This window comes from Carcharodon carcharias, chromosome 15 (assembly GCF_017639515.1).
Source record: "Carcharodon carcharias isolate sCarCar2 chromosome 15, sCarCar2.pri, whole genome shotgun sequence".
Lineage (NCBI taxonomy): Eukaryota > Metazoa > Chordata > Chondrichthyes > Lamniformes > Lamnidae > Carcharodon > Carcharodon carcharias.
Window position 1 is genome coordinate 47,461,748 of NC_054481.1, and position 26,253 is coordinate 47,488,000.

Below are 26,253 nucleotides of genomic sequence, written 5' to 3' on the forward strand. Positions count from 1 at the left end.
ACCTTTTATATATCTAAAAAAATTCTTGCAATCTTCTTTTATATTACTGGCTAGTTTACCCTCATATTTAATCTTCTCCCTCCTTATTTCTTTTTTAATTGTCCTCTGTTGGTCTTTGTAGGCTTCCCAATCCCCTGGTTTCCCACTGCTCTTCGCCGCATTGTATGCATGAACGTTATGGTGCAAAGCATACATATTGAACATCTGTTACAATCTCGGTAAAGGCCAATAACTTTTATAAAAAGAGATTCAAACTTCCAGTTATTAACTGAAAGAATGACACAGCAAGATTTCACATTTTAAAACTTTCACTGTAAAAATGACTAAAAGCACTAATGACAAAACACTACTTTTTGTAGGTAACTTATGATAAAATGTAAAGAGAGGAACATTCTCCTTTTATACTAATCACCTATCACACTTCCCCTGGAATTACAGCCCTTTTAGCAAATAGTCCACATTTGCTCCCAGCTTCCAATGAGCTTCTGTATCCCCACTTCTCTGAGTAGTAATTTCGAGTGACCGTCTCCAGATGCTTTCCTCAGTTTTCGGAGAGTTCCTTAAATCCACCACCAGCAGTGAAGCTTATTCCTTTTAGGACAAATCTCCTGGAATCCTTAGATGGCTGCAGGATGCATCTTTTTGACCAGAGGTCATCTCTTCTGTATCCTGTGGTAGCTCGCAAAGTCACACAGCCATTTTTCTCTGCTGACTACACAAAACCTCTACTGTGTGTCTTTGATATTCATTGATTTGGCGGGAAGCCTGTAGCCTGATCTCAAAAATGGCTTCTGTCGTCTTCCTCCTGGCAATGTGAAACATATTAGGCTTGTATCTAGGTAGAAATGCTAATTAGCTATCTTTGACCTCAACTCCCTTTCATCTTAGAAGTAAGGTTTACAGCACAACTGTTTACAACCGGATATCTACAATGCTTTCTGGGACTTTGGGGGACTCATTGTCTACTCATGTCAAATTCAGAGACTGTTGCCAATGTCTCCAAGTATAAATAAAGGCTCCTTCCTTACAGTAAAATAATCCAAGCCTTCCTTTGATCTCTAACAATCAAACCACCCAGGCTTACTGTCAGACAGATGCAGAACAGTTCACAGTGACCCTCTTCATTTACCCTAAGTTTAAAGCTCCAGATCTAAAATATATTAATCTTTTAAAGTTCATAATTGTAACACATCCATAAGTTGTGCAAAGTTACAAAGATCAATGCTAAATGTAACAGTGCAGAGTGACAGCTTAGTTACATTGGAAAGCTGCTACAAATACAAAACTGTAGATTGTATTTGAAAGATCTAATTAAATTTCAGATAATTGCCTAAAGAAGACCACTTCCTCCAGCAAATCTGAAATTAGCCACCTTGTTTCTTGTTTCTAACTTTAGTATCAGGCTTGATGGGAGGGTTTACACTGAAAGGTAACCACAGTTTTTGTAAGATGTTTGCATTCGAATCACCGATGTATGGGATAGATTGCAAGAACATTTAGCTCACCATTATTACCTGTTTAGTTTGCACTCAGATATTTCTCTTGTAGTATTCATGAAAGACCACTCTGAGCCCCTGCTTACTACTAACTTGCGAAGTACCATGTCTGCTAATGTAGAGCTCAAACAGAAAGACTCATTGTATTTAGCCTATTGCACATGACACATAATCCCTTTAGACTTCAGAAAGCCTCATTAATGGATTTATTTTAGTCAATCTGGTGTGACCATTATTGGAAAGAAACACTTTCATATCAAACTGCATGTCTCCCCAGTGCCCTGACCAACCCTGCCCTGACAAAATTAAAAAATACCATCAGTCATTATCACGTTGTTGTCTGTGGGAGCTTGCTATGTCCAAATTGGCTGCCAAATTTCCTTTATTGCAATAGCACCTATGGGCCGAATTTGACAGGTCCCAACTGGCGGGTTTCCAGGTGGGGGAGGGCCCGTAAAATTCCCATGGTGACCTTCCTGTCAACCTCTGAGCTGCCTGCAATTTTATGAAGGGAAGGCAAGGCCTAGGGTGGACCACTGCCTTTGCACCAATTGAGACCCTATTGGCCACTTAGGAGCCACTTCCCTCCAGTGGGAAGAATTTGGGACAGGGGAGGCCTAGCAAGTAATCCTGCATGGGCTTTGGGCAGGAGAGGTGGTGAGTGCCTCCATCATTGGCCACTTTCCAGATTGGGCATATTCCCAAGATCTGCCCCTCTCCCAGGTGCTTCCTTCCCGACTGGCCTTGCCATCACAACTCCAACAACCCCATCCTCCCCCCAGGCCTCCCCTCTCGTACTTACCCTGCCACAAGACCCCAGACTTATCTGGTCCTGTGGGCTTCAGCACTTGGACTGGTAGGACTGCTCTGTGGCACTGCTAGGACCACTGAACTGCTGGCCAATCAGATGGCTAGCAGTTTTTGAGGCAGAATTTCCTCCCAAGTGAGGGGCAGAAGTCCTGTTTCCAGCTAATTAATTAAATGGTTTGCAGGGCTGCTGTGATCGACAGGGATGTACCCCCCCGCCCACTTTTTCAATGACAGAGTAACATCTGAAAAATCTTGCCCTGTATTTCAGAAGCATTTAATTGGTTGTAAAGTTCTTTGGGACATCCTGAGGTCATGAAAGGTGCTTTGTAGAGACACAAATTCTTTCTCCTTTCTGTCTTTCTGCCGTTTATATGTGTGGAAATTTCCCAGTTTTCTTAGATTCACGGTCAAATAAAAATACAGCTTTCTAAATACATTTCCCCTCCCCTAATCCTTTGCTGCATTGTAACTAGGAATTCAGTGAGACTCTGGTTAGAGTCTAAAGATAGGTAACTGGTAGAACTATGATGAGTGGACCCTTGGTCTTGTTTTCCACAGACACAAATAATAAAACACTTCTAAAAATGAGTAGGAAGAGATTAATCTCACTGACTCTTGCTTACTCACACACAAACACAAACTTTTTGCTGATTTACCTCATGCACATTTTCTCTCAGAGGATCAAATAGACTGACCCTGCTCCCAGCCTGCCTTTCACACAACTCCATATAAAGATCTGCATTTTTGATTGGTAGGATAGGAGCTCCTCACCAACTGCCACTGATTTATTCTGCTTCTATCTCAGATGATACACTCTATCATCCACTGGGATCCCATGAATCTCAAAAATTAATTCGTAGCTTGGTCTCCAGCATGATTGGCCTGCACCAGTGTCTCCAGATATTACGCTGAATGGGTTTATGTAAAAGGACCCTGCTGTGCAAATGTTACCTTCAAATTGTCACTTGGTGTTCGCCTCCCAAAGTATGTCCAGAATCAATAAAATAACAACTACTTGTTTTTATAAAGAGCGGTTAACATGGTAAAATGTCCTAAAGCACTTCACGGGAGTGGTATCAGACAAAACATGGCACCAAGAAAGAGGAGATATTAGAGCAGGTGACCAAAAGTTTGGCCAAACAGGATGGTTTTTAAGAGTATCTTAAAGGGAGGAAAGTGAGGCAGATAGGTTTAGGAAAGAAATTCCAGAGTTTAGAGCCTAAGCAATCGAAGGCGTGAACACCAATGGAGGCCCAGTGGAAATCATGGATGTATGAGAGGCCAGAACTGGAGGAGTGCAGAGTTTTCAGAGAGTTATAGGGTTGAAGGAAGTTATAGAGATAGAGAGGGATAAGGCCATGGGGCGGTTTGAAAACAAGGATGAGTATTGTAAAATCAAGGCGTTGCTGGACTAGGAGCCAATATAGATCAGTGAGCACAGGAGTGATGGGCGAACCGGACTTGATCACTATCCTTTACTTTAATATGTGCTGGAGGCCTCTCAATGCAGCATTCATTTAGCAAGTACCTAATTTGCACCTTAAAATTACTGGGCTTGCACGATTTGGCTTTGTAACTAGACTTCTCACATTTTCTTTTCCTCTTGACAGTTTGTCAGTAGGTCTGATAACAAGTACAAGAGAATGAACAGCAGTGAGCGCGTGCGGATTGTCACTGGCTCCCCATCTGGCCCGGCAAAAGCCTCTTTCGAAACTCTGAAACTCTCAGCTGATAAACAGGATGGTAATAAAAATGACTTGCATTTACATAGAAAATTTCATGACTTCAGAATGTCCCAAAGCAATTTATAACCAATGAAGTACTTTTTGAATTGCAGTCTTTGTTGTAATGTAAGAAACATGGCTGTCAATCTGCAAACTCTTGCAATCAGCAATCAACCAGATCATCTATTTGAGTAATGTATAGTTGTTGGCCAGATACCGAACTTTTTAAGTCCTTCTCACAGAAACCTGCAAGACTCTTATACAAAAACTAAGATAAATTTGTCCTCCCCATTTTACATTTTTTTTTTGTTGTTGAAGATGTAGATACAGAAAGCGACATCAAGAGGAGTTTCAGCCTGATCCCATACAGCCTGGTCCATCCGTACCACATCCAGCAGAAACGCCCTGTGTTGTTCTCACCCACCTCAATGGCCAAAATGCTGGTGCAAAAGTTACTCAATTCTGGAGAAGCCATGGAGTTTGACATCTGCAAGTCAGGTAAGGGTTGTGTCATAAAAGCAAAGAACTGCGGATGCTGGAAATCCAAAACAAAAACAAAAACAGAAATACCTGGAAAAACTCAGCAGGTCTGGCAGCATCGGTGGAGAAGAGCACAGTTGACATTTCGAGTCCTCATGACCCTTCAACAGAACTAAGTAAAAATAGGAAAGGGTGAAGCTGGTTTAAGGGGTGGGGTGGGGGATGATCTTGTCCCAACACCCCCCCCCCGCCTTAAACCAGCTTATATTTCACCCCTTTCCTATTTTTACTTAGTTCTGTAGAAGGGTCATGAGGACTCAAAACGTTAACTGTGCTCTTCTCCACCGATGCTGCCAGACCTGCTGAGTTTTTCCAGGTATTTCTGTTAAGGTTGTGTCATGCCTTGGCCACAAATGTTTTGAACAAACAGGACAGTGAAACCTGCTCACTGAGCTAACACTTCTAACCAGAACTGAGTAAACAAAGAGAAACTACATTGGCACAAAGGTTAGTAGGCAGAGGACACGTATTTTAAGGTAATTTGCAAAACAAATGGAGAAGAGATAAGTAGAAAGCATTTTTCAACATTGAGTTATTACACTCTGGAATGTACTGCCTGAAAGGGTGGCAGAAGATTTAATAGTAACTTTGAAAATTTAATTCGATATATACTTGAAAAGGAAGCTTTTTCAGGCTATGGGGAAAGACACTGGGGGATTGGGGCTAATTTGATAGATCTTTGAAAGAGACAGCACAGGCACAATGGGCTGAACGTCTTCTGTGCTGTATGGTTTAAATCCAGCCATGGTGGAGAGTACCCTTTCTCTGCCGGCTCTAAGATTCCTACTTGAAAAGAGTTTGTGCAATCTCAGCATAGATCCTGGTGCACCACTTAAGGTCCTCAAAGAACCCAGTGCAATTACGGTAGGAGCAGAAGTGGGAGAGCTTGGGATACACAGAAAAAGTCAAGCTAGTTGTAGCTATGATATTCTTCACTTCTGTTGATTCATGCAATGGAAAGTGTATAAGGAATGTTTTTACTTGCAGGGGGATGAAACTGTGAATGAACTGAGCCATTGATTGTAAGTGTAATTTGGAAAACTGCTGTCAGTGTAGAAGAGCCAATCCATTGGCTACATTGACTGTCCTGTTGGATTGGCCCATCTAAAAGGCTTATCATATTTTAATTGTAAAGATTCAGACTTTAACTATGCGTGAGTGACAAGTGCATTCACAGTCATGCTTCCAAGATATTATTAATGAAGTTATTTTTCATCAGGATGATGAGAATCTATTTTGACATACAATGATGATATATACTTGGTCTTGTCTGGTCCTCTGAGGCAGTTAGCATTCCTCCTCACTGCTCAATTGAAATACTGCTTGCATGATGTTTAGTTGTGGTAAGAGTGTTTATATTCTCTTGAGTTTCTTCCTTGAGGCTGTTCAGTAAGTCCTGGGCAGGAGCATCTCCACTCTCCTACTTCACTGCCTGCAGGCTTCTTTTTTTGCATGCGTAAAGACTGAAGTCTCTCTATTTGGTTGGTTCATTTCCTGCAGGCCTTTTGGCACATCTGGAGGCATCAGTCTCAGTTTAGCTATCAGATGCATTGGTATGTTGCGAAGGATGCAACATAGGATTCTTTTTTAAAAGGAACAATTTTGTTCTTACACTTTCCTTTACAGATCCTCGGTGGTGCCACTACCACCATGTCTCCTTGTGCAATTGAGGACAGAATATCCTGGACTCATATACACTGTTCTGTGGCTGCAGTTACACTATCTTTGATTATTTTGTACTGGCTTGGCTTCCACATGGTCCAGTTGATCTTGCGGGGCTCCCCTTCCCTTCACGTCCACCTTCATAAATCATTCGCCCTGCCACACAAAAAAACTAGTGAACTGCACACAGTAGGGGTTTGGATATTGTCTCCTTACTCTTTTGCTGCTGCAGTTACCCATCTACCCGAATCCATCTTTTTACAAAAGCAAAATACTGCAGCTGTTGAAATCTGACATTAAAAAAAAACACAGAAAATGCTGCAAAACACTCAGCAGCTGTGGAGGCAATCTTGAAGAGAGAAGCAGAATTAACATTTCAGGTCAACGACTTTTCATCTGAACTGAGAAATGTTAGAGATCAAACAGAGCGAGGGAAAAGGAGTAGGGGTGCAGATATAAGAACAAAGGAGAAGGTCTGTGGAAGGCAGGATTGAGTGAATGAGAAAAGAGATAAGGGTATAAGGCAAAAGGGGATGGCAATGGAACAAATAAAACGACAAGAAATGTGTCCAAAGGAGGTGTAAATGATAACAGCAGAACCATTACTATAACCAGCTGCCTGAGAAAATGGGAGCAGTGATTATGATCTGTAGTTGTTAAATTCAATGTTGAGCCAGGAAGGCTGTAAATGCCTAACCTATAGATGAGGTATTGTTCCATGGGTTTCTGTTGAATTTCACTGGAACAGTGTCAGAGCCCAAGGACAGAATGATATGAAAATGCTTGCAAATATTTTATCCCTAAATTTCCATAGGATTCTCCTCCCATTCAGTTATAATTTTGATGCGACATCAGCAAAATCCCAGGAAAGATTGGGTACAAGGCTATTTTAAGCCTCATTTTGGGAGATTTGAATTGAATGACAAATGTGCTTTGGAATCATGTAACAGGAGTTGACATGAAGAGGTGCTGACTTTGTTTTTAACAACTAGTTTGTTGCAGTTTTTGCTGCAGTGGCAGAGTGGCTTATTCACCATTTCTTTGACAAGAAAAAGACATCATTGACACCTACTGACGGATTCTGTGAATTAGTTGATGAACTGTCTGAGACTTTGAAATAGAAAATGATTGTTTTCAGTTTTAAGTGGTTGCATGGAAACTACTCATTGAATTCATGACAGATTCTGGCTCAGGCTTAGCCTCAGTGTTTTGCCTTCCTACCATCTGCTGAAAACTCCAAGACTTTGTTGTTATTTCAAAATTTGTCCCTGAGAAAGAAATGTGATCCGACACCACAGTCAACCAATTTAAACCAAAATATAAACTGGCCTAAATTTCCATCCATTTTAATGTGACTAGGCTCAGGTCAGCCAACAAGAAAAGTGACATAAAGATAAAAGCAAAATACTGCGAATGCTAGAAATCTGAAACAAAAACAAAAATAGCTGGAGAAACTCAGCAGGTCTGACAGCATCTGCAGAGAGGAAGACAGTTAACATTTCGAGTCCGTATGACTCTTCATCAGAACAGTAGGAAAGTGACATGTTGACTTCACGCAAGTTTGACATGTAAAAGGACGAATGAAGGCTACATTAGTGCCATTGGCTCCAACTTTTTGAAACTGGTTTCAAGCATTCATGAAATATAATATGTAACAGCAGAAGTAAACAAGATGAACAATTATAATTTAGTATCTTAATCGCATGATAACTAATTGAACAGGCTGGGGCACATTTTCCAGAAAGTAGAAAGCTGAGGGAGGCCTGATCGAGGTCTTTAATTTTATGTAAGGGTAGACGTAGAAATGATCTTTCCACTTTTGGGGGAGACCATAACTAGGGGCCATGATTGTAAGCTAATCACATGGAAGAGAAAGCAAAAGTGTCACGTATGTTGGACATGTTTCACCAGCGTTGCCTACATAAGATCATGGACATCACATGGAGAAATAACATCACTAATGAAAGCAGTGCTACAGAAAACCGATCAGAAACATCTTTGGGACATCATGACAGAGAGAGACAACTGAGACTGACCGGACAATTATTTCGCCTCACAGATATACACCCTGCCAGAGTGGCAGTAGAATGGATACCACCAGATGGAAAAAGATGATGAGTTCGGCCAAAGAAGACCTGGCAAAGTACATTTAAAGACGACCTTCAAGAGTGAGACAGCACCTATGCTGGATCGAAAGAAATTGTAATGGACCAGGGCCGGTGGTGAAGCCTTGCTGCCCATTATCCTGCAAGGGGCTGGAGGAACCAAGTCTAAGGCCGGGATTTTCCAGCCTCGTCGTGGGCGGGAGCTGCCGTGGGCGAGGCAGCACCCCAGCCAGAAGTCCATTGACTTGCGGGTGCGGAAAATCCCGCCCTAAGTCTAAGTAAGTGACTAATTACTCCCTTAGGGAATTAAGGAGAACCTGGAACTCACTATCACAAGGAGTGGCTTGAGGCAAATAGCAAAGACGCGTTTAAGGGGAAGCTTAAAGAAGAAAGATATAGAAGAATATGCTGGAAGGATATAGAATACCCTGATAGGGATGGGAAAAGGCTCGTGTTGATCATAAACACCAGCTTGGACGAGAAGGCTAAATGGGTTTCTGTGTTGTAAGCTCTATTTAATTCTTTGTAATAAAATGAAGTTTCAGTCAATAAGTCATCTACAAACTTAGAAGAAAAGGATCTTTGCCAATTTGACAAATGCACATATTGGCTGAGAAGGTAATAAAAACAAAAAATGCTGGGAAAAATTTTCCTCCTGTTGGGGGGGATATTCAGGAGCGGGCGTGGGCAGGCACACCTCCGATTAGCACTCTCGATCGGGGGCCCGCCGCCATTTTACATGGGCGGGCCACTTAAGGCCCACCCAGCGTGACGTGTGCCAGGAAGTGCTATGCGCTTCCTCTGCGGGGGGGTTCCCTAGTCAAGAGTACGCCCTTTCGCACATGCGCGCTAAGGTGCACACTGATCCCCCGAGGCTAAGTGCTGCCTCACGGAGATCGGCTCCAAATTTAAAAATGTTAAACAAATGATAGCAAAATTTCCCTGACATGTCACCTCATGTGACACTGTCACATGAGTTGGGACATGTTCATCACTTTCACTGAAATCTTTATTAAATATTTAAAAACCCTCATGAAACCTCATCCCGCCCCTGGATGAGGTTTCATGCTTTTTCTTAAGCCCGCCAGGGCTCCTGGTCTACCCGCCAAACTTAAGGTTGGACGGGCAGGTCCATTAATGAGGTTAATTACTTCCTAAATGGCCTCAATAGGCCATTGACAGGTTGGTGGGTGCACAGCTAATTTGGCTGTGCCCCCGCCAACCTGAAAATGAAGATGAAGTGTGGTGACATCGGGAGTTCCACCCAACGTCATCCCGTGTCACTTTACACGTCAGCGAGCAAGCCCCGCCCCCGCTCTCCGACTGGAAGATCCTCCCCCTGGAAATGCTCAACAGGTCAGGCAGCATCTGCGGAGAGAAATAGAGTTAACATTGCAGCTCGAGATGACCTTTCATGAGAACTTACTAGCACAAATGCTGGTGGTTAGAAATGGAAAAAGTCAGCCTAGGTTTGCATTCCTAATCATTGCCAGTAACTGTGCTAGGGAGGGTATGTATTTGCAGGTAGCGTATGAGGTTGTGATGATTCTGTGTGCTTGAATGGCCTGGTGATGCTGAGGCTTAGCACATGGATAAGATACGCTAGAGCAGCCGGTGTCTTTGAAATCATCATCATCTTCTTATGTAGTTTCTCAGGATGAAGAATGACTTGTTTCAACTCGTGCTCCAAGGGTTCTCAGATGGCCGATAAGCCCAATGTATAATCTGCAGACTCTGCCTCCTGTGGTACAAGTGGTGCTTGAAGGGTAGGGTAGATGGGTTGTTTGGAGATTTGTGCGCTCCCTCTAATGCCTCAACTTTGCCTCTGAATGTTCCTGATGAAGTCTCTTGATGTGTTCAGTGCCCTTCCAGATGAACCTTCTCCATTTCGGTCAGTCACAAGCCAGGATCTACCATTAGCCAGCAAGGATATTTGACCTCTTCACGGATGCTTTGACAACATCCCTAAAGAGTTTCTGCTGTTCTCCTGTGAGACTCCTGCCGTGACCAAGTTCCAAATAGAGCTGTTGCTTCAGGAGTCTGGTGTTAGGCTAAACCATCCTCCAATATGAGCCATTAACTTCAGGGAACAAAGAGGAGATGTTGGGGAGGGAGGGAGGGAGAGAGTTTACAATAAACAGCCATGGAATTACTGTTTTCAAACAAGAATGGCTTGGATTATTTTATTAACTTCAATATTTGCCTTTTAGATATTTTAAACAAAGAAGAATATTTACAGAAACAGAAGTCTGAACCAATTATCTTCTCCAGAGAAAAACATTTAAACACCTTTGAATGCGTCATGCCTGCTAATATCAAAGCTGTAACTGCCAAGGTAAAAGCTTTCCCTTATTGTTTTTTTGCTGTATTATTACAAACGTGGGTAATAAAAAAATGTTTGTTTTGTTGCAATGTCAAAAGCCACTGACATACTGCTGAGAAACATAACTGGAACAATAACAGCTTGTGTTTATATTGTGCCTTTAATATAATAAAAAGTTCAAAGGTGTTTCACAGGAGTATTATCAAACAAAAATTGACAGCCAACCACATAAGGAGATATTCGGATAGATAACCAATACTTGGTCAAAGAGGTAGGTTTAGCGGAATGACTTTAAGGAGGAAAGAAAAAAAGGTGGAGAGGTTTAGGGAGGGAATTCCAGAACTTAAGGCCTATAGGTAGCTGAAGGTGCAGCCAGCAATGGTGGAGTGGTTAAAATTGGGAGTGTTTAGAGGCCAGTAATAGATGAGCGCTGATATCTCGTAGGATTGTGGGGCTAGAGGAGATTACAGAGATGGGGAAGAGCGAGGCCATGGAGGGATTTGAAAACAAGAACGAGAATTTTAAAATCGAGGCATTATTTAACCGGAACCAGTGTAGGTCAGCGAGCTCATGGGTACTGGGCAAACAAGCAGAAGAGATTCCGATGACCTCAAGTTTACAGAGGATAGAATGTGGGAGCGTGGCCAGGAAGTCTGGAGATAATAAATGGATGAGGATTTCAGTAGATGAACTGAGACAGCGGGATGGGGGGTGGTGTTGGTGGGAGATGGGCAATGTTATGGTGGTGGAAATAAATAGTCTTAATGGCATGGATATGGGATTGAAAGCTCATTTTCAGGCCAAATATGTGAACAGTCTGATTCAGCTTCAGATAGTTGTCAAGGAGAGCAATAGAATCTGTGATGAGGGAGTGAAGAAGGGGACTGAAGACAATGGCTTCACCAAGTCACCAGATCTGGAGGGTGGAATTAGTTATTGACAATAGAGCAAAACAAGAAATGGTGAATTTGCAGTCATCTCAGTCAATGGGACGAGCTGTAGACGGGGCGGACTGTGAATGGGGAGGGCTGTGAATCAGGTGGGTTAAAGGGAAATTTGATAGAAGTGTTTTAAATTATGAGGGGTTTTCATATGAGCAGATGGGGAGCAACTGTTTCCAGCAGCAGGTGGATCAGTAACCAGAGAACACAGATTAAGTTAATGGCAATAAATGAGGGGGTCATAAGGAGAATTCGTTAATGCAGAAAGGTGTTATGACCCAAAATGCACTTTCTGAAAGGTGCTGAAGGCAAACTTAATAGTAACTTTCAAAAAGGAATTGGATAAATACTTGAAAAAGAAGAAATTTGCAGGATTATAAGGAAAGAATATTGAAGTGGGACAAAATGAACAGCTGTTTCAGAGCTGGCATAGATATGATGAGCAGAACAGCTTCCTTCTGTGCTTTATGTTTTTATGATTCTAATTGCAGGAAAGCTGTACAATTGTTCAGGTTGCAACCCTGCAAATTTCTTTTACTGCCCGCCTGATTTACAGACCATTCCACTTACAGCCCACCCCATTTACAGCCTATCTGTTTACAGCCCACCTGATTCACAGATTTCCCCACTTTCAGCTCACCCTTCACCCAACTTTAGAGGAAGAACAACTTGGACTAACACAACAATAAAAAACATCCCAAGATCTTAATCAGAGTAGAGAGGCTGAGGGGTGCAGGGAGAAAATTTTCAGCATGAGGCCTAGAGGCGACTAAAAGCTTGGTTGGTGATGATAGGTGAAGAGAGGGAGAGAATATGCAGGAGGGGATGAATTCAAATGGCAGAGATAGGGAGGTGCAAGTTAATGAAGAACTTTTAAATGAAAGGCTGAAAATTTTAACTCCTAAGAATTTGGGTACCAGAAGCCAATGTAGATCAGCGGTGAATATAGTTTAAAAACAGGACTTGGTGTGGTTCAGAGTAAGTTTTGGAGGAGCTAAAGTTTACAGAGGGTGGAGGACAGAAGACCAGCCAGGAAGACATTGGAGCAGTCAAGTCTAGAGGTGACAAAGGCATGAGAGAGGGTTCATTCAATTGTACTTCTGTCTCTGGTCACAATGAAAGCACTTTTTTTTTGTGCTTACAATAAATTAATGGCAGCCATTGTTACGATTCCCACAGAGACTGATAACCTTTAAACAGAGATATCAATTTTCCAGTGATGAATTTGCCAGCCATTGACAGAATTGCACAAGATATCACATTTTAAGAATTTTACTGTAACGAACAAACTAAAATCAATATAGAGTAAACATTATTTAATAGGCCAATAATATAATAAACTACAGAAAAAGTACTTTCTCATTAATTCATTGACACAACCAAAAATACACCATGCTCTCAGCAGATATGTAGCTTGTAGATTAAGTCCCAACCTCCTCCCAGCTTTTCATCAGACTCCCTTCTCATTGCTGCTTCAGGGCAAGTCTTCCAGTATTCTATGTAAGTCCCTTTACTCAATCATCTGAGCATATTGCACTGACTTCCAGCAGCAAGGCAACCTCTGGCAACTCTTTGATCCTTAACTCACTATAAGTCCTGTCTCTTCAAACAGGAAATGCATTCTCACAAGCATTCTGCTTAGTGGTTAACACAAAACAATCTTTTCCACTGCTTGGCACAGCAGCAGTTGTTTCCCTTTCCAGTTCTCTCTGAGTCTTGAGATCTGCATCCAGAAAGACTAGCTGTCCCTCATTTGTGTCAAGATAAATTTCTATGGGTTTCGGCCTGGGCCTCTTTCCCCAATGACAATCGAATCTCATGGGCCTAGGCAATGTTCAGTATGTTCTTACTATCTCACATTCCAGGTCACTCTGTTTTACCTCAAATTAAAGGAAACAGTTTAAAACATAACTGCCTTATAACATCTCGTATTCATAACGCCATGCCTTCAGCTATCTAAGCCCAGCTCTTTCAATTCACAAGCTTAACCCCTCCATCTCTCCATGCCCTTCTCCTCCTTCAAGATCCTTCTTCAAGGCCAACCCTTTAGAGTAGCTTTTGGTTCCCCTTGCTAATATCTCCTTCTTGGTGAGGCATCCATTTTGTTCCTTATGTCTGTAAAGCACTTTGGGATTTTTTTTCAATGTTAAAGGCCCTTTATAATGTAAGTTGTTGTTACACAATATTGTTACACATGACCATCATTGCTACAATTATTGGGATAATTGAAATTATTAGTGGGGGATTCAGTATTTTAAAATTAAATGGCAGCTGTCACAGCTATATTTGCATTAAATGGTATAGCATGCTTGGATACATTTTTTTTTGGATTGTTTTGATGCATCTGTTAAACTGGTGAGATGGAGACAAAAAGATTAAATCTGTCAGCTCGTCTTAATTGGTTGCACCTTCATACCTGAGTCAAAAGATTACGGCTTCCATCCCAGAACTTGAGCACATGATCTAGCCTGTTACATCCCTGGGCAATATTCCCCTCAATTTGTTAACTTCCAGAATGGGACCCCAATTTTGTTATACTCCCGGGTGAGCTGGCTACCCCTCTTTATTAACTCCCTCAGCTAATCACAACAAGGTTAATTTAAAAAGAATCCTTTCCCCTGTGGATACCTTTTCCTCGTCCAAATGTGTTTCTCCTTTTAGAAGGAGCCAATTTAACCAGACATTCTTGAGTTAAAGAAGCAGTAAGTTTATTAGTCACTAAAAACCCAAGAAAAAATAATTAAAACACAACACACGTACACCATTTTACACATTCTGAGATATGGATCAACATGAGTTGGATTTTAGATGCCTATTAAGACGTGGTAATCGGTCTTTTGTCTCTGCAACCACAGGAGATGAAAGATCAGTCTTTTGCATCTTTCATACCTCACTTTTAAGTGTCACTGCTTGAAGAAGGCCATGACACTTCTTCAGGTGCGACATTCCATGTTCTCTCAAGACAGGTCTCTCAGTATAACCCACAAAGGAATTTTCCAGAAAGTGGTCACTTTACATTATCAGCCATTTTTTGCTCAGTGCCCTTGCTTGTATTTCTTTAAAAACACACGTCTTCCTTAAAAAGTTCAGTATTCCCAGAAGTAATTTGTGGCTGTAATTGGCTTTAATGACAAGCCTTATGCTGGAGTGCTACACTGTTGAGGATGCCACACTTGCGATGAGACATTCAATAAAAGCCCCACCTTGCCCGGTCTTTCTGATGGAGATGCCAAGGCATTCTGTTGAAAGAACAGCAAGTTCTCACAGTTTCTGGACCAAAACTCTCCCTTTGCACCAATGAACAAATCATTCACTTGTTGCTGCTGGTGGGATCTTGTTGTGCAGTCAGCTTTGCCATATCAGCCTACATAACAAGTGTCACATTGATTGCATTTAACATCTCATATTCATAACACCATACTTTAATAAATGCAAGTTACCAATGGGTTAAAGATGGAGTTAAAGTGGAATTTCATAGAAATGCAAAAAAACATATGTCCATGGTTAAAAATAACATGAATAGCTTTACTGATTTCCCCCTCCCTCTCACCCGCATTGATATACAGCTACTTTTTCTGCTGTCAGTATGGTGGAATTAACTTAAGTGAACAATGATTTTAAATCTAAACGTAATGCTGAATTTTTGCATTCTTTTTACATCAGTGGAGCTGAGAATGCAGTCATTCAACAGAACCATGGATCAGCAGAATATATAGTGAAAAGATTTCTGTTTCCCCTCCCTCCCTCCCTCCCCTCTGCCCATCAAGTTAGATTGAAAAGTGACTTCAATTCCCTATAATTCCAGCCATTGCTCAATTTGAAAATGTTTTGTGCTGTCAGCTTGTGCCCAGGGGCTGTTGGGAATGAGCCAGTGCAAACTCGCCTTAATCTTTAATCGATGACTGTTTATTTCAACCGATTCTGATCACAATGGTAAAAAGAAAGGACGCAAGTCCCAAGTGCTTTGACTCGTTAATCAAATGTCAGGTTCAATCAGTTAGCATCCATTATCTGTGTTAAGGCTTAATTTCCTTAAGCATCAACTTGATGTCTATCAAAATGGCTGCCTGCAGCCTGATTTCTCAAACAAGAAGTTTGGGGGGTAAGGTGGGGGTTGGCGGGGGAGGGGGGAGCTATCCAATTAAAACTCTCCTTTTCATCCCGAAATTGAATTTGTAAAACTAAGTTCTTCAAAAATTTTGATTCTTCTGAAAATTAAACCTCCATTTATTTTTACACCTAATGGTGAATTTTTGTTATAGAAACATGGTGAAACATAGGGCAGTTTGGATCAAATGGGTTTACTTACAAGGAGAAAGTCATTAGGAAGAAAATTGCCTGGGGTGCATATAATTTAAAACAAAACCAGCAGGAGGTTGTTAAACGATAACAATGGTGGATAATGGCGTCCTTAATTCGAAGGCTTGCGTGGAGTAGAAACACGGGCGCAGACCAATTGGGTGAAATGGCCTGTTTATTGGTGGTAAATTGGTGCAAATTCTATGTAATCCACTAATAGAATCTATTCTCTGTGCCCAGTTCCTGTCACCTCACTTCTTTTATTTATTTCAAAGATATAAAATAAGCATGGTTCTAAATACAAAATTGAAGGGATAGCGGTAAATAATACGAAATAAGACCTCTTTTGGCATTACTGAAGTTCTTAAGACATGCGGCATGAGCAAGCTATCTCAGCCCATGGCCATGGATGTCTTACTATCCATGTGCCGTATATGGTTAAATTGAAAGACACATGCTCCTTGGTGCTACACCAGGCAAATGCACTGCCTCAGTTGTTACTGAGCCTCATAGATCTGCAAAGAAGTTCAGCATGACCCCTGATTTATGTTGAATTAACTCATTTCAGCCACACTATGAACGGAATTTTCCGTTTTGGAGACTAAGGCCAGAATTTTCCCGTCGGCGATTTGGGGGTGGGGCCTACTCACCGACGGGAAAATGACGCGGGATAACGTCGGGAGGATCCCCCGACGTCATCCTGGTCCATTTAAATATTGAGGAAGGCAGGCAGACAGCGAAATCAGCTGTCCACCCGCCGACCTGTCAATGGCCAATTAAGGCTAATTAAAATCATTAAAGACCCTGCCCGTCCAACCTTAAGGTTGGCGGGTAGGCCAGGAGTCCCAGCGGGCTCCTGATAATACATGAAACCTCATCCATCGGCGGTGTTTAATAAAGTTTATGTCCTTTTTATTAACATGTCCCATCTCGTGTGACATTGTCACATGAGGGGGGCATGTTAATAATTTTTATATTTTTAATGTTTTTTTACACTTTCACCAATCTCCCTGAGACAGCACTTAGTCTCAGGGAGTAGTGCGCTTTTTCATGTGTATGCGCGAAGAAGCGCACTTTGACAGTTGGGGAATCCCACCACACACACACCCCCCAAACCCCCCGCACAGGAAGCGCTTAGCACTTCCTGTTGGGTAGGCCACTCAAATTGGTGGCGGGGCCCGCTTCAGTGGCGGAGTTTGACCCGTCCGCCCATCAAGGTAAGAATTCTGCCCTAACTCAGGAGTGACTTGCGTTGGAGAGGGGAATGGCTGAGCACACGCAATCTTGCGCTATTCAGCTCATTAATTATGCAGCTGCGAGGATCGCATCGAATCTCATGGCAGGGCGGGCAGTAAGTGGCCTGCCTTGCCGTCACCTCAGAGGCCCCAACGTCCGAACGCCATATTTGAACAACACCTGGACAGCCATTCACTCTTCCACTCTGCTCCTTGACTCCACACCCCCTCCCCCCAACCCCCAGTCCTGGCTAGGTGTCACCCCTCAGTTGTGCCTTGGCACAGCATGTGTGACAGGCAGCTGATATCTTAAATACGGTGTGAAAGGAAGACGAAAGCAGCATCTACTGCCCTGAAGGTCCAGGAAGAAGTCGACCTTGCCAGGTGCACACCACTCAGGTACAGTCGTGAAACAGAACATTCTAAATTCCCACTGGCGGGGTGCTAAATTTGGAGAGGGGACGAGTTTCCAGTGTGTTGATGAGCATTGATGATATGCAAATGAGGTTCCCAACATAGATCAGCAGGACATTCCTTTAACCTGCCATGAAAGTCAGGAGAATAAGTTTCCAAACTAATTTCCCAACATCATGAAACTGATTTTTGGCTTCCTGCCAAATCCTGTTCCTCTGCCCGCTACAATTCCTACCGCTGGCGGGAGCAGAAAATTTCGTCCTATATGCCCTCGATGTTCCTTGGTTAACAAGTGTTAAAATTACTTGTTACTTATTGCTGCTGACCACCCACAGCAGTTTCTGTCAGAGAAATGGCCACATGTGGACTTTGGATAAAGACACAATCAATTTCGTTTGTAGTGCCTACCAACTCCTGCCCCTGTCGACACTCTATTCTGACTGGCTTACGAAGAAAGGCCACTTGAAAGGTTGCCAAATAAGCCTGTACCTCAGCATTTGCCATCATCTTCAGGAGTATTGAGAAGAAAATTAGGAGGAAGCAATCTGAAAATGAGCATGAAACAATGTAAGACAAAAACAGAATTACCTGGAAAAGCTCAGCAGGTCTGGCAACATCGGCGGAGAAGAAAAGAGTTGACGTTTCGAGTCCACATAACCCTTCCACAGAACTGAGCGATTATAAGGAGAGGGGTGAAATATAAGCTGGGGGGGGGGGGGGTGGTGTTGTAGGGACAAGCAAGCAGTGATAGGAGCAGATAATCAAAAGATGTCACCGACAAAAGAACACAGAGGTGTTGAAGGTAGTGATATTATCTAAACAAATGTGCTAATTAAGAATGGATGGTAGGGCATTCAAGGTACAGCTCTAGTGGGGGTGAGGTGGAAAGACTAGTGGGGCATAAAAGATTTTAAAATAATGGAAATAGGTGGGAAAAGAGAAATCTATATAAATTATTGGAAAAAACAAAAGTAAGGGGGAAGAAACAGAAAGGGGGTGGGGATGGAGGAGGGAGTTCAAGATCTAAAGTTGTTGAATTCAATATTCAGTCTGGAAGGCTGTAAAATGCCTAGTTGGAAGATGAGGTGCTGTTCCTCCAGTTTGCATTGGGCTTCACTGGAACAATGCAGCAAGCCAAGGACAGACATGTGGACAAGAGAGCAGGGTGGAGTGTTAAAATGGCAAGCAACAGGGAGGTTTGGGTCATTCTTGCGGACAGACTGCAGGTGTTCTGCAAAGCGGTCGCCTAGTTTACGTTTGGTCTCTCCAATGTAGAGGAGACCGCATTGGGAGCAACGAATGCAATAGACTAAGTTGGGGGAAATGCAAGTGAAATGCTGCTTCACTTGAAAGGAGTGTTTGGGCCCTTGGACGGTGAGGAGAGAGGAAGTGAAGGGGCAGGTGTTGCATCTTTTGCGTGGGCATGAGGAGGTGCCATAGATGGGGGTTGAGGAGTAGGGGGTGATGGAGGAGTGGACCAGGGTGTCCCAGAGGGAACGATCCCTACGGAATGCCGCCGGGGGGCAGTGAAGGGAAGATGTGTTTGGTGGTGGCATCATGCTGGAGTTGGCGGAAATGGCGGAGGATAATCCTTTGAATGCAGAGGCTGGTGGGGTGATAAGTGAGGACAAGGGGGACCCTATCATGTTTCTGGGAGGGAGGAGAAGGCGTGACCGCAGGTGGACGGGAGATGGGCCGGCCACGGTTGAGGGCCCTGTCAACGATCGTGGGTGGAAAACCTCGGTTAAAGAAGAAGGAGGCATGTCAGAGGAACTGTTTTTGATGGTAGCATCATCAGAACAAATGCGACGGTGGCGAAGGAACTGAGAGAATGGGATGGAGTCCTTACAGGAAGCAGGGTGTGAGGAGCTGTAGTCAAGGTAGCTGTGGGAGTCGGTAAGCTCGTAATGGATATTGGTGGACAGTCTATCACCAGAGATTGAGACAGAGAGGTCAAGGAAGAGAAGGGAAGTGTCAGAGATGGACCATGTGAAAATGATGGAGGGGTGGAGATTGGGAGCAAAATTAATAAATTTTTCCAAGTCCCGACGAGAGCATGAAGCAGAACCGAAGTAATCATCGATGTACCAGAGAAAGAGTTGTGGAAGGGGACCGGAGTAGGACTGGAACAAGGAATGTTCCACATACCCCATGAAGAGACAGGCATAGCTGGGGCCCATGTGGGTACCCATAGCCACACCTTTTATTTGGAGGAAGTGAGAAGAGTTGAAGGAGAAATTGTTCAGTGTGAGAACATGTTCAGCCAGACGGAGGAGAGTTGTGGTGGATGGGGATTGTTCGGGCCTCTGTCCGAGGAAGAAGCTAAGGGCCCTCAGACTATCCTGGTGGGGGATGGAGGTGTAGAGGGATTGGACGTCCATGGTGAAGAGGAAGCGGTTGGGGCCAGGGAACTGGAAATTGTTGATGTGACGGAAGGTGTCAGAGGAATCACGGATGTAGGTGAGAAGGGACTGGACAAGGGGAGAGAGAAGGGAGTCAAGATAACAAGAAATGAGTTCCGTGGGGCAGGAGCAGGCTGACACGATCGGTCTACCGGGACAGTTCTGTTTTTGGATTTTGGGTAGGAGGTAGAAGCGGGCTGTCCGAGGTTGGGCGACAACAGATTGGAAGTTGTGGGTGGAAGATCTCCAGAGGAGATGAGGTCAGTGACAGTCCTGGAAACAATGGCTTGATGTTCAGTGGTGGGGTCATGGTCCAGGGAGAGGTAGGAGGACGTGTCTGTGAGTTGACGCTCAGCCTCCGCGAGGTAGAGGTCAGTGTGCCAGACAACAATAGCACCACCCTTGTCAGCAGGTTTGATGACAATGTTGGGGTGCAGTAAGTTCAGAGAGGGACAGATTAGAATGGGTGAGAGGAGCAGAGAAATTGAGACGACTAATGTCACGCCGACAGTTCTCAATGAAAAGATCAAGAGAAGGTAAGAATCCAGAGGGAGGGGTCCAGGTGGAGGGAGAATATTGGAGGTGGGTAAAAGGATCCGTTGAACGGGGAGAGGACTCCTGCCCAAAGAAGTGAGCACGGAGACGAAGACGGCGGAAAAAGAGTTCAGCATCGTGCCGAGCCCGAAATTCATTGAGATGAAGGCGTAAGGGTATGAAACTAAGTCCTTTGCTGAGCACTGAACGTTCAGCGTCGGAGAGGGGAAGGTCAGGGGTTATAGTGAATACACAGCCAGGGTTGGGATTGGAAGAAAGGGTGGGGATGGAGGGACAGGCAGGGGTGGAGGGTCCTAGATGGGTGTTGGTGTCGATGAGTTGTTGGAACTTGCGTTCCTTAGCACTTGAGAGAAAGAGAAAAAGTTTCTTGTTGAGGCATCGGATGAGACGAAGAATAAAATTAAACTGGGGGCATGCGCAGCTTTGAGAAAGGGTGCAGCGGTGCTGCTGGAGGGAGAGGTTGAGTGTGTCTTTTGTCTGTGACATCTTTTGATTATCTGCTCCTATCACTGCTTGCTTGTCCCTACAAACACACCACGCCCCCCCAACTTCTCTCTCTCTCTCCTCCCCCCCCCCCCACCCACCCCCGCCACGGCACCTTAAACCAGCTTATATTTCACCCCTTTCCTTATATTCGCTCAGTTCTGTGGAAGGGTCATGAGGACTCGAAATGTCAACTCTTTTCTTCTCCGCCGATGCTGCCAGACCTGCTGAGTTTTTCCAGGTAATTCTATTTTTGTTTTGGATTTCCAGCATCCGCAGTTTTTTGTTTTTATCTCTATGAAAGAATGTAATTTGAACATGCATTATGCCTGTGGGAGTACTTATATTAATTTCTTCAAAGGTCTAATCTTCAGCCTACTTGCATTATCAGGCGTGTAGAGTACCACCATCAATTTGATGTTTGTGGCTGACATAACACTCATCCCTTCCTCCTCTCCACATTTTGGGTTATGTTTTATGAAACTCAGTAGTGATAGCAGAAGGATGAGAGCTGGTCGGTGTGATGTTCATTCAAATTGTCTTTCCCTTTTCCTTCCATAATATAGAATAAACATTGTTTACTAGAAGCCGGACTGAGCTGCACAAGAGATTTAATTAAGAAGGACATCTATCCAATTATAATCGTCATTAAAGTCTGTGAGAAGAACATCAAGCGGTTCAGGTACTGTCTGATCCTTTCCACATTGGTGCCTTTAATTAGTTAAAGCTGCCATCTCTAATCAATGTTGCCAAATTAAACTTGTCTTGTTATGCAGGGAGGAGCTAAAGATTGCTTAGCGGCTATCGTAAGAAGGGTTCCTTACGTCACCCTGTTAAAAGTCTCACATTCAAATTTCAACAATTCAAAATTTAATTGAGCACTCCAGGCAGGGAATGATACAGAGCTTTGATTCGCTGATCTATACCCTTTTTAAGCTCAACTCCCCTGCTGCAAGGGGAGTACGGAATCATTTCAGTTGAAGGTACAGAAGCCCTGATTTTAATTTAGGATGGGAATCGGATGTGTAGGGCAAGGTTGTCATGTTGAGGGGATGGGGAGGGGGAAGTTTGACAGGGCAGGTGACAGGCCTTCATGGTGTCAATTTTAACTCCTGGGCCCTCACTATAAAATGGCTGATGGATGGCCACCCAAAAGTGTACCGTAACACACAGCCCACCCGCAATTTCTACCACTGCTACCAAAGCCTATTTAAAGTGAGAATGTACCTCCTAAAGTGAGGTAGCCTCACAATGATGAGTCGTCCTCCTGCCAACCCCACTCCCAGGTTCACATGGCACCCTGGAGGAGGTCCAGGTGGAGGAAGTGAGGAAAGGTTTCCCAAGACCCAAATGAAGCAGCCCTGTTGAGAGTGTCTGAAAGGCTCAGTGCTACCAACATCATCCCCAGGACCCTCATCTCAATGCAGAAGGCAGGTTTCTGACCTCTGAAGAGCAACAACAGTGAGTTGCAAGTGAGGGGCAGCACACAAAGAAAGCCAGCCATGCTGCAAAGCCCCAAGCTCTCTCCTATTGACCGCTGAGCTCAAAGAGGAAAGTGAGGTCCTTCTCCGTTGAGGCAATGGAGATCATCAATCACTTGTTTAACGCAGCTATGTGCTGCTGACCATGATATGTGGCCCATGCCCCCTATAGCAGCTTGAAGGGATCCGGTGGTGAAGACATGAAGGATTGCAATGAATTTGAGGGCCACTGGCATGGTCCCACTCTCCACCAAGCTGCAAGTACATTTTTTTGTGATTCATTAAGCTCTGTGACAGGAAAGACCCATTATATGTCAATGTAAAATCAGCAAATTATTTTAAAGCAGAACTTGACATAAAGGAGCCATAACAGGTGATTAAGACAGTGCACAATGAAATGTCAATGCGATGGCAAGCAATTGTACAGCATTGAGCGAGTTTAGGAGGGGTATTCTTAATTTAAGTTCTGTCTACATAATTTGATGTCTACAATTGTGCAAACCAATGTTCAACACAAGTACAGTAGGTTTGGTTAATCAATATCTCCTCATTATGTACAGTTATCTGCAGAAAATGCATTTCCTGTAAGTGGAGCTGACTATGTATATTTTTTTAAGTCTCAACTGACCTCTGTTCAACATCCATCCATGGTGATCTGATAGAGATTAGGAACTCAATATTGAAGGGAATTGAATACACATCCCACAACTGACAGGGCCCCAGCATATCATCTATCTCATTGTGTTCTTTTCTCCCTTGTTGGCTTCAGTGATGTTTTCAAAGAGACACCACAAAATATCACTGGAAGAAAAATACCTTTGAGAAGGATTAGTAAGGATTCATACTCTTAACAGATTATAATAGCACTCAATGAAATTAAAGGAGGTAAAATAATTAGTGTAGTTTACACAGGAGCTTCATCACATTGCATCATTGATTGGCAGGATTCATGTCGAAGTTTCACCGAAATAGTGTCTGGGCCATGGGGACACAGTATCAAAATTTTCAGGTGGCACAATAATGAGGTTAACCATGAAGAGAAACTGTGCTCAATGTAAGAAGGGCAATTTAGCGGATTAGGCAGCAAGGCATTGAATTAAATTTAACACAAAGAAATGTGAGGTAATACTTTTCCAGAGGAAGTATAAGGGAAGGAAATACAAATTAAATGGTGAAACTATAAAAGGAGTAGAAGAACCAAGAGTCATAAAGGTTGAGTTATAGCCATTTTTATAAATGGAAGGACTCCTGTAAATAAAAAGGGTATTGGATCCTGGGCTTTATAGATAGGAACTCAAATAGGAATGAGTAATTCTAAGTTTTTACAAATCATTGTTTAGGCTAAATGTCAGAGTTGGCTCAGTGGTACAGCACACTTGCCTGTAAGTCAGAAAGTCTTGGGTTGAGCACAAATCTAGGTTGACACTTCTATGCTTTAATTATGAGCGGGGGACTAGAGAAACTGGGCTGTTTCATGAGAACAGAGAAGCTTGAGAGATCAACTGATAGAGGTGTTCAGAACGATAAAGAGTTATGATAAATTAAATAGGAAAGAACGACTTGACTGATCAGCAGCTAGAAGGGATAACTTTATGACCATGGCCAAAAGAAGGGAGGGAAAGAATGGATTTTTATTTTATTATGCAAAGAGTTGTTGAGTATGGAAATCCCTACCAAAATAAAGAAGTAGAAGCAGAATCTGGAATAGCTTTTAAAAGGGAAATGGATAAATATTTGAAAAAGAAAAGCATTAAAGGATACAAGAAAAAGGCAGAGTAATGGAACTAAGTGAGCTGCTCTTTCAATGAGTTAGCACAGGTGGATGGGTCAAAGTGACCTCCTTCTGATCTGCAAAGTCCAATGATGCAGTGGTAGCTCAGAAATCAGCCATGTCATCTTGGAGAAAGATTAAGTTGTGGCCAAACACTTCCTTACAAGGAAAGAGCAAAAATCAGGAGAGTGTCCTCTGGCCAACTCTTATGTGCCTCTGGAGGTTGGTTATAGAGCAGCATAGAGTGAAGCTTGGATCCTTTCAGCCAAGCATGGGCATGGTATTGAGAAGGACCAAAAAGATGATGATAGGAGATTAATAGACCTCTGACTACATTTTCTAAATCTTCTTAACATATTGTCATATTGCGCTGGTGAAACCCAAATAAGATGTTTGATATTCATAAAGAGGTGAATGAATGTATCTAAATTACAGGAGGCTGCCAGCAAAACCAGACAGCGGTGAGGAAGAGTTCCTGAAGAGCTGCCGTTTGAATGAGAGTGAACTAGAATCTCTCCCCTGCATGTACACAACAGTGGAAGCTGACGCATGGAGCAATATCAAGGAGCTCATCAAAATCATCAAAGAAAAAATCATCGAGGAGCAGAGGAAGACAGTCTGGATCGACCAGGACCAACTCTAGGGTTTTATTGAGTGACTGCAGAATTTATCCCAATGGTACATCCCCAGCCATTAATGGACTTGCGAACTGTAAGCCAGTCTTGCAGGGGAGACACTCAGTTGATGCTTTTTGTGACTGATGGGTGATGATTCCTAGATGGGCAGGTACCTCAGTTAAAACTAATGCTCAGAACAACACTTGTTGCAATTGAAAACTTGCAGTTTTAAAGATGATGAATGACATCATGAAAATGCTTTTCCATATTCGTGATTTCCCAAAGCCTACTTGAGGCATGGGTGGAAGTAACTGCGGTCATGCATTACTAGCTGAGAGAGAATGCCACTGAGAGAATTCTCAAGTTTAATCCTTGCCTTCTGCTTATTGCTTACACAATTGCAAGCTCCAGTTTAGCCTGGGTTTCTTGACTATGTATTCATAGCCAAGAAAGGAAAACACCTGTTTGACCCATCAGACCTGACCACTCTGGCACCTCACATTCATCCAGTGGCTTATCCAGCTATGTTTATACAAAGCTATTGAGGGATTACATCTGTGTAGAATGTGCTACTCTTTGGGGGGAGGGGGGAACGACATTGGTAATCTCACCCAACTGTGCACTCCTGCTGTCGGATCAACGTTACAAGAGATCCCAGAGGAGGTAGTATCCCGGAGTGCCGTGAATTCCAGACAAAACAAAGTAACATCAGAGTGGAGGTTATTCCTCTGTGCAAAAGGTGTAGCAAAATAATAAGCATATTCTTTCTAAGCAAACAGGTTTACGATTTTACTACACCAGAAACAGCGAGGGAAATCGCCTCTGTGAATTAAAACCTTTATAAAGGAGGAGAATTAGAGAATTAGAAGGAAAAATACTTGAAAAATAATGGGTTCAAATTTCCAAGCAGGCTTCCGGATTTCCCACTGGAAGGAGGGCAGAGATCCCGCAGCACAAATACTATCCCCATTTCTCTAGGGTTTTCACTGTGGGGGAATTAGAAGAATTCTGTTGTTAAAATTGAGATTATCCATTCAGCTGCCTTGTGAATTTTCTTACGAATTAGGAATAGGAATAGGCCACTCAGACCCTTGAGGCTGCTCTGCCATTCAGTAAAACCATGGCTGATCTGAATGTAACCTCAATTCCACATTCTTGCCTACCCCCAATAACCTTTCACCCCCTTTCTTATCAAGATCTAGCTCTGCCTTAAAAATATTCAAAGACTCTGCTTCCACCACCTTTTGAGGAAGAGAGTTCCAAAGACTCATGACCCTCTGAGAGAAAAAAATTCTCCTCATCTCGTCTTAAGTGGCAACCATTTATTTTCAAACAGTGACTTCTGGTTCTAGATTCTCCCACAAGAGGAAACATCCTCTCCACCCTTTCATGCCC

General features: G+C 43.1%; 1 protein-coding gene across 1 annotated transcript in view; it reads left to right on the forward strand.

The window, feature by feature from the left end:
- Positions 1-25,956, forward strand: part of card11 (caspase recruitment domain family, member 11) — a 188,120-nt gene extending 162,164 nt beyond the window's left edge. Inside the window, exons 22-26 of the mRNA XM_041207409.1 lie at positions 3,917-4,049; positions 4,349-4,528; positions 10,548-10,672; positions 21,556-21,671; positions 24,677-25,956. Coding sequence (XP_041063343.1) covers positions 3,917-4,049; positions 4,349-4,528; positions 10,548-10,672; positions 21,556-21,671; positions 24,677-24,884 — 762 coding nt within the window. The 3' untranslated portion in view covers positions 24,885-25,956. The remainder of the gene's footprint in view (positions 1-3,916; positions 4,050-4,348; positions 4,529-10,547; positions 10,673-21,555; positions 21,672-24,676) is intronic.
- Positions 25,957-26,253: the final 297 nt, after the last annotated feature.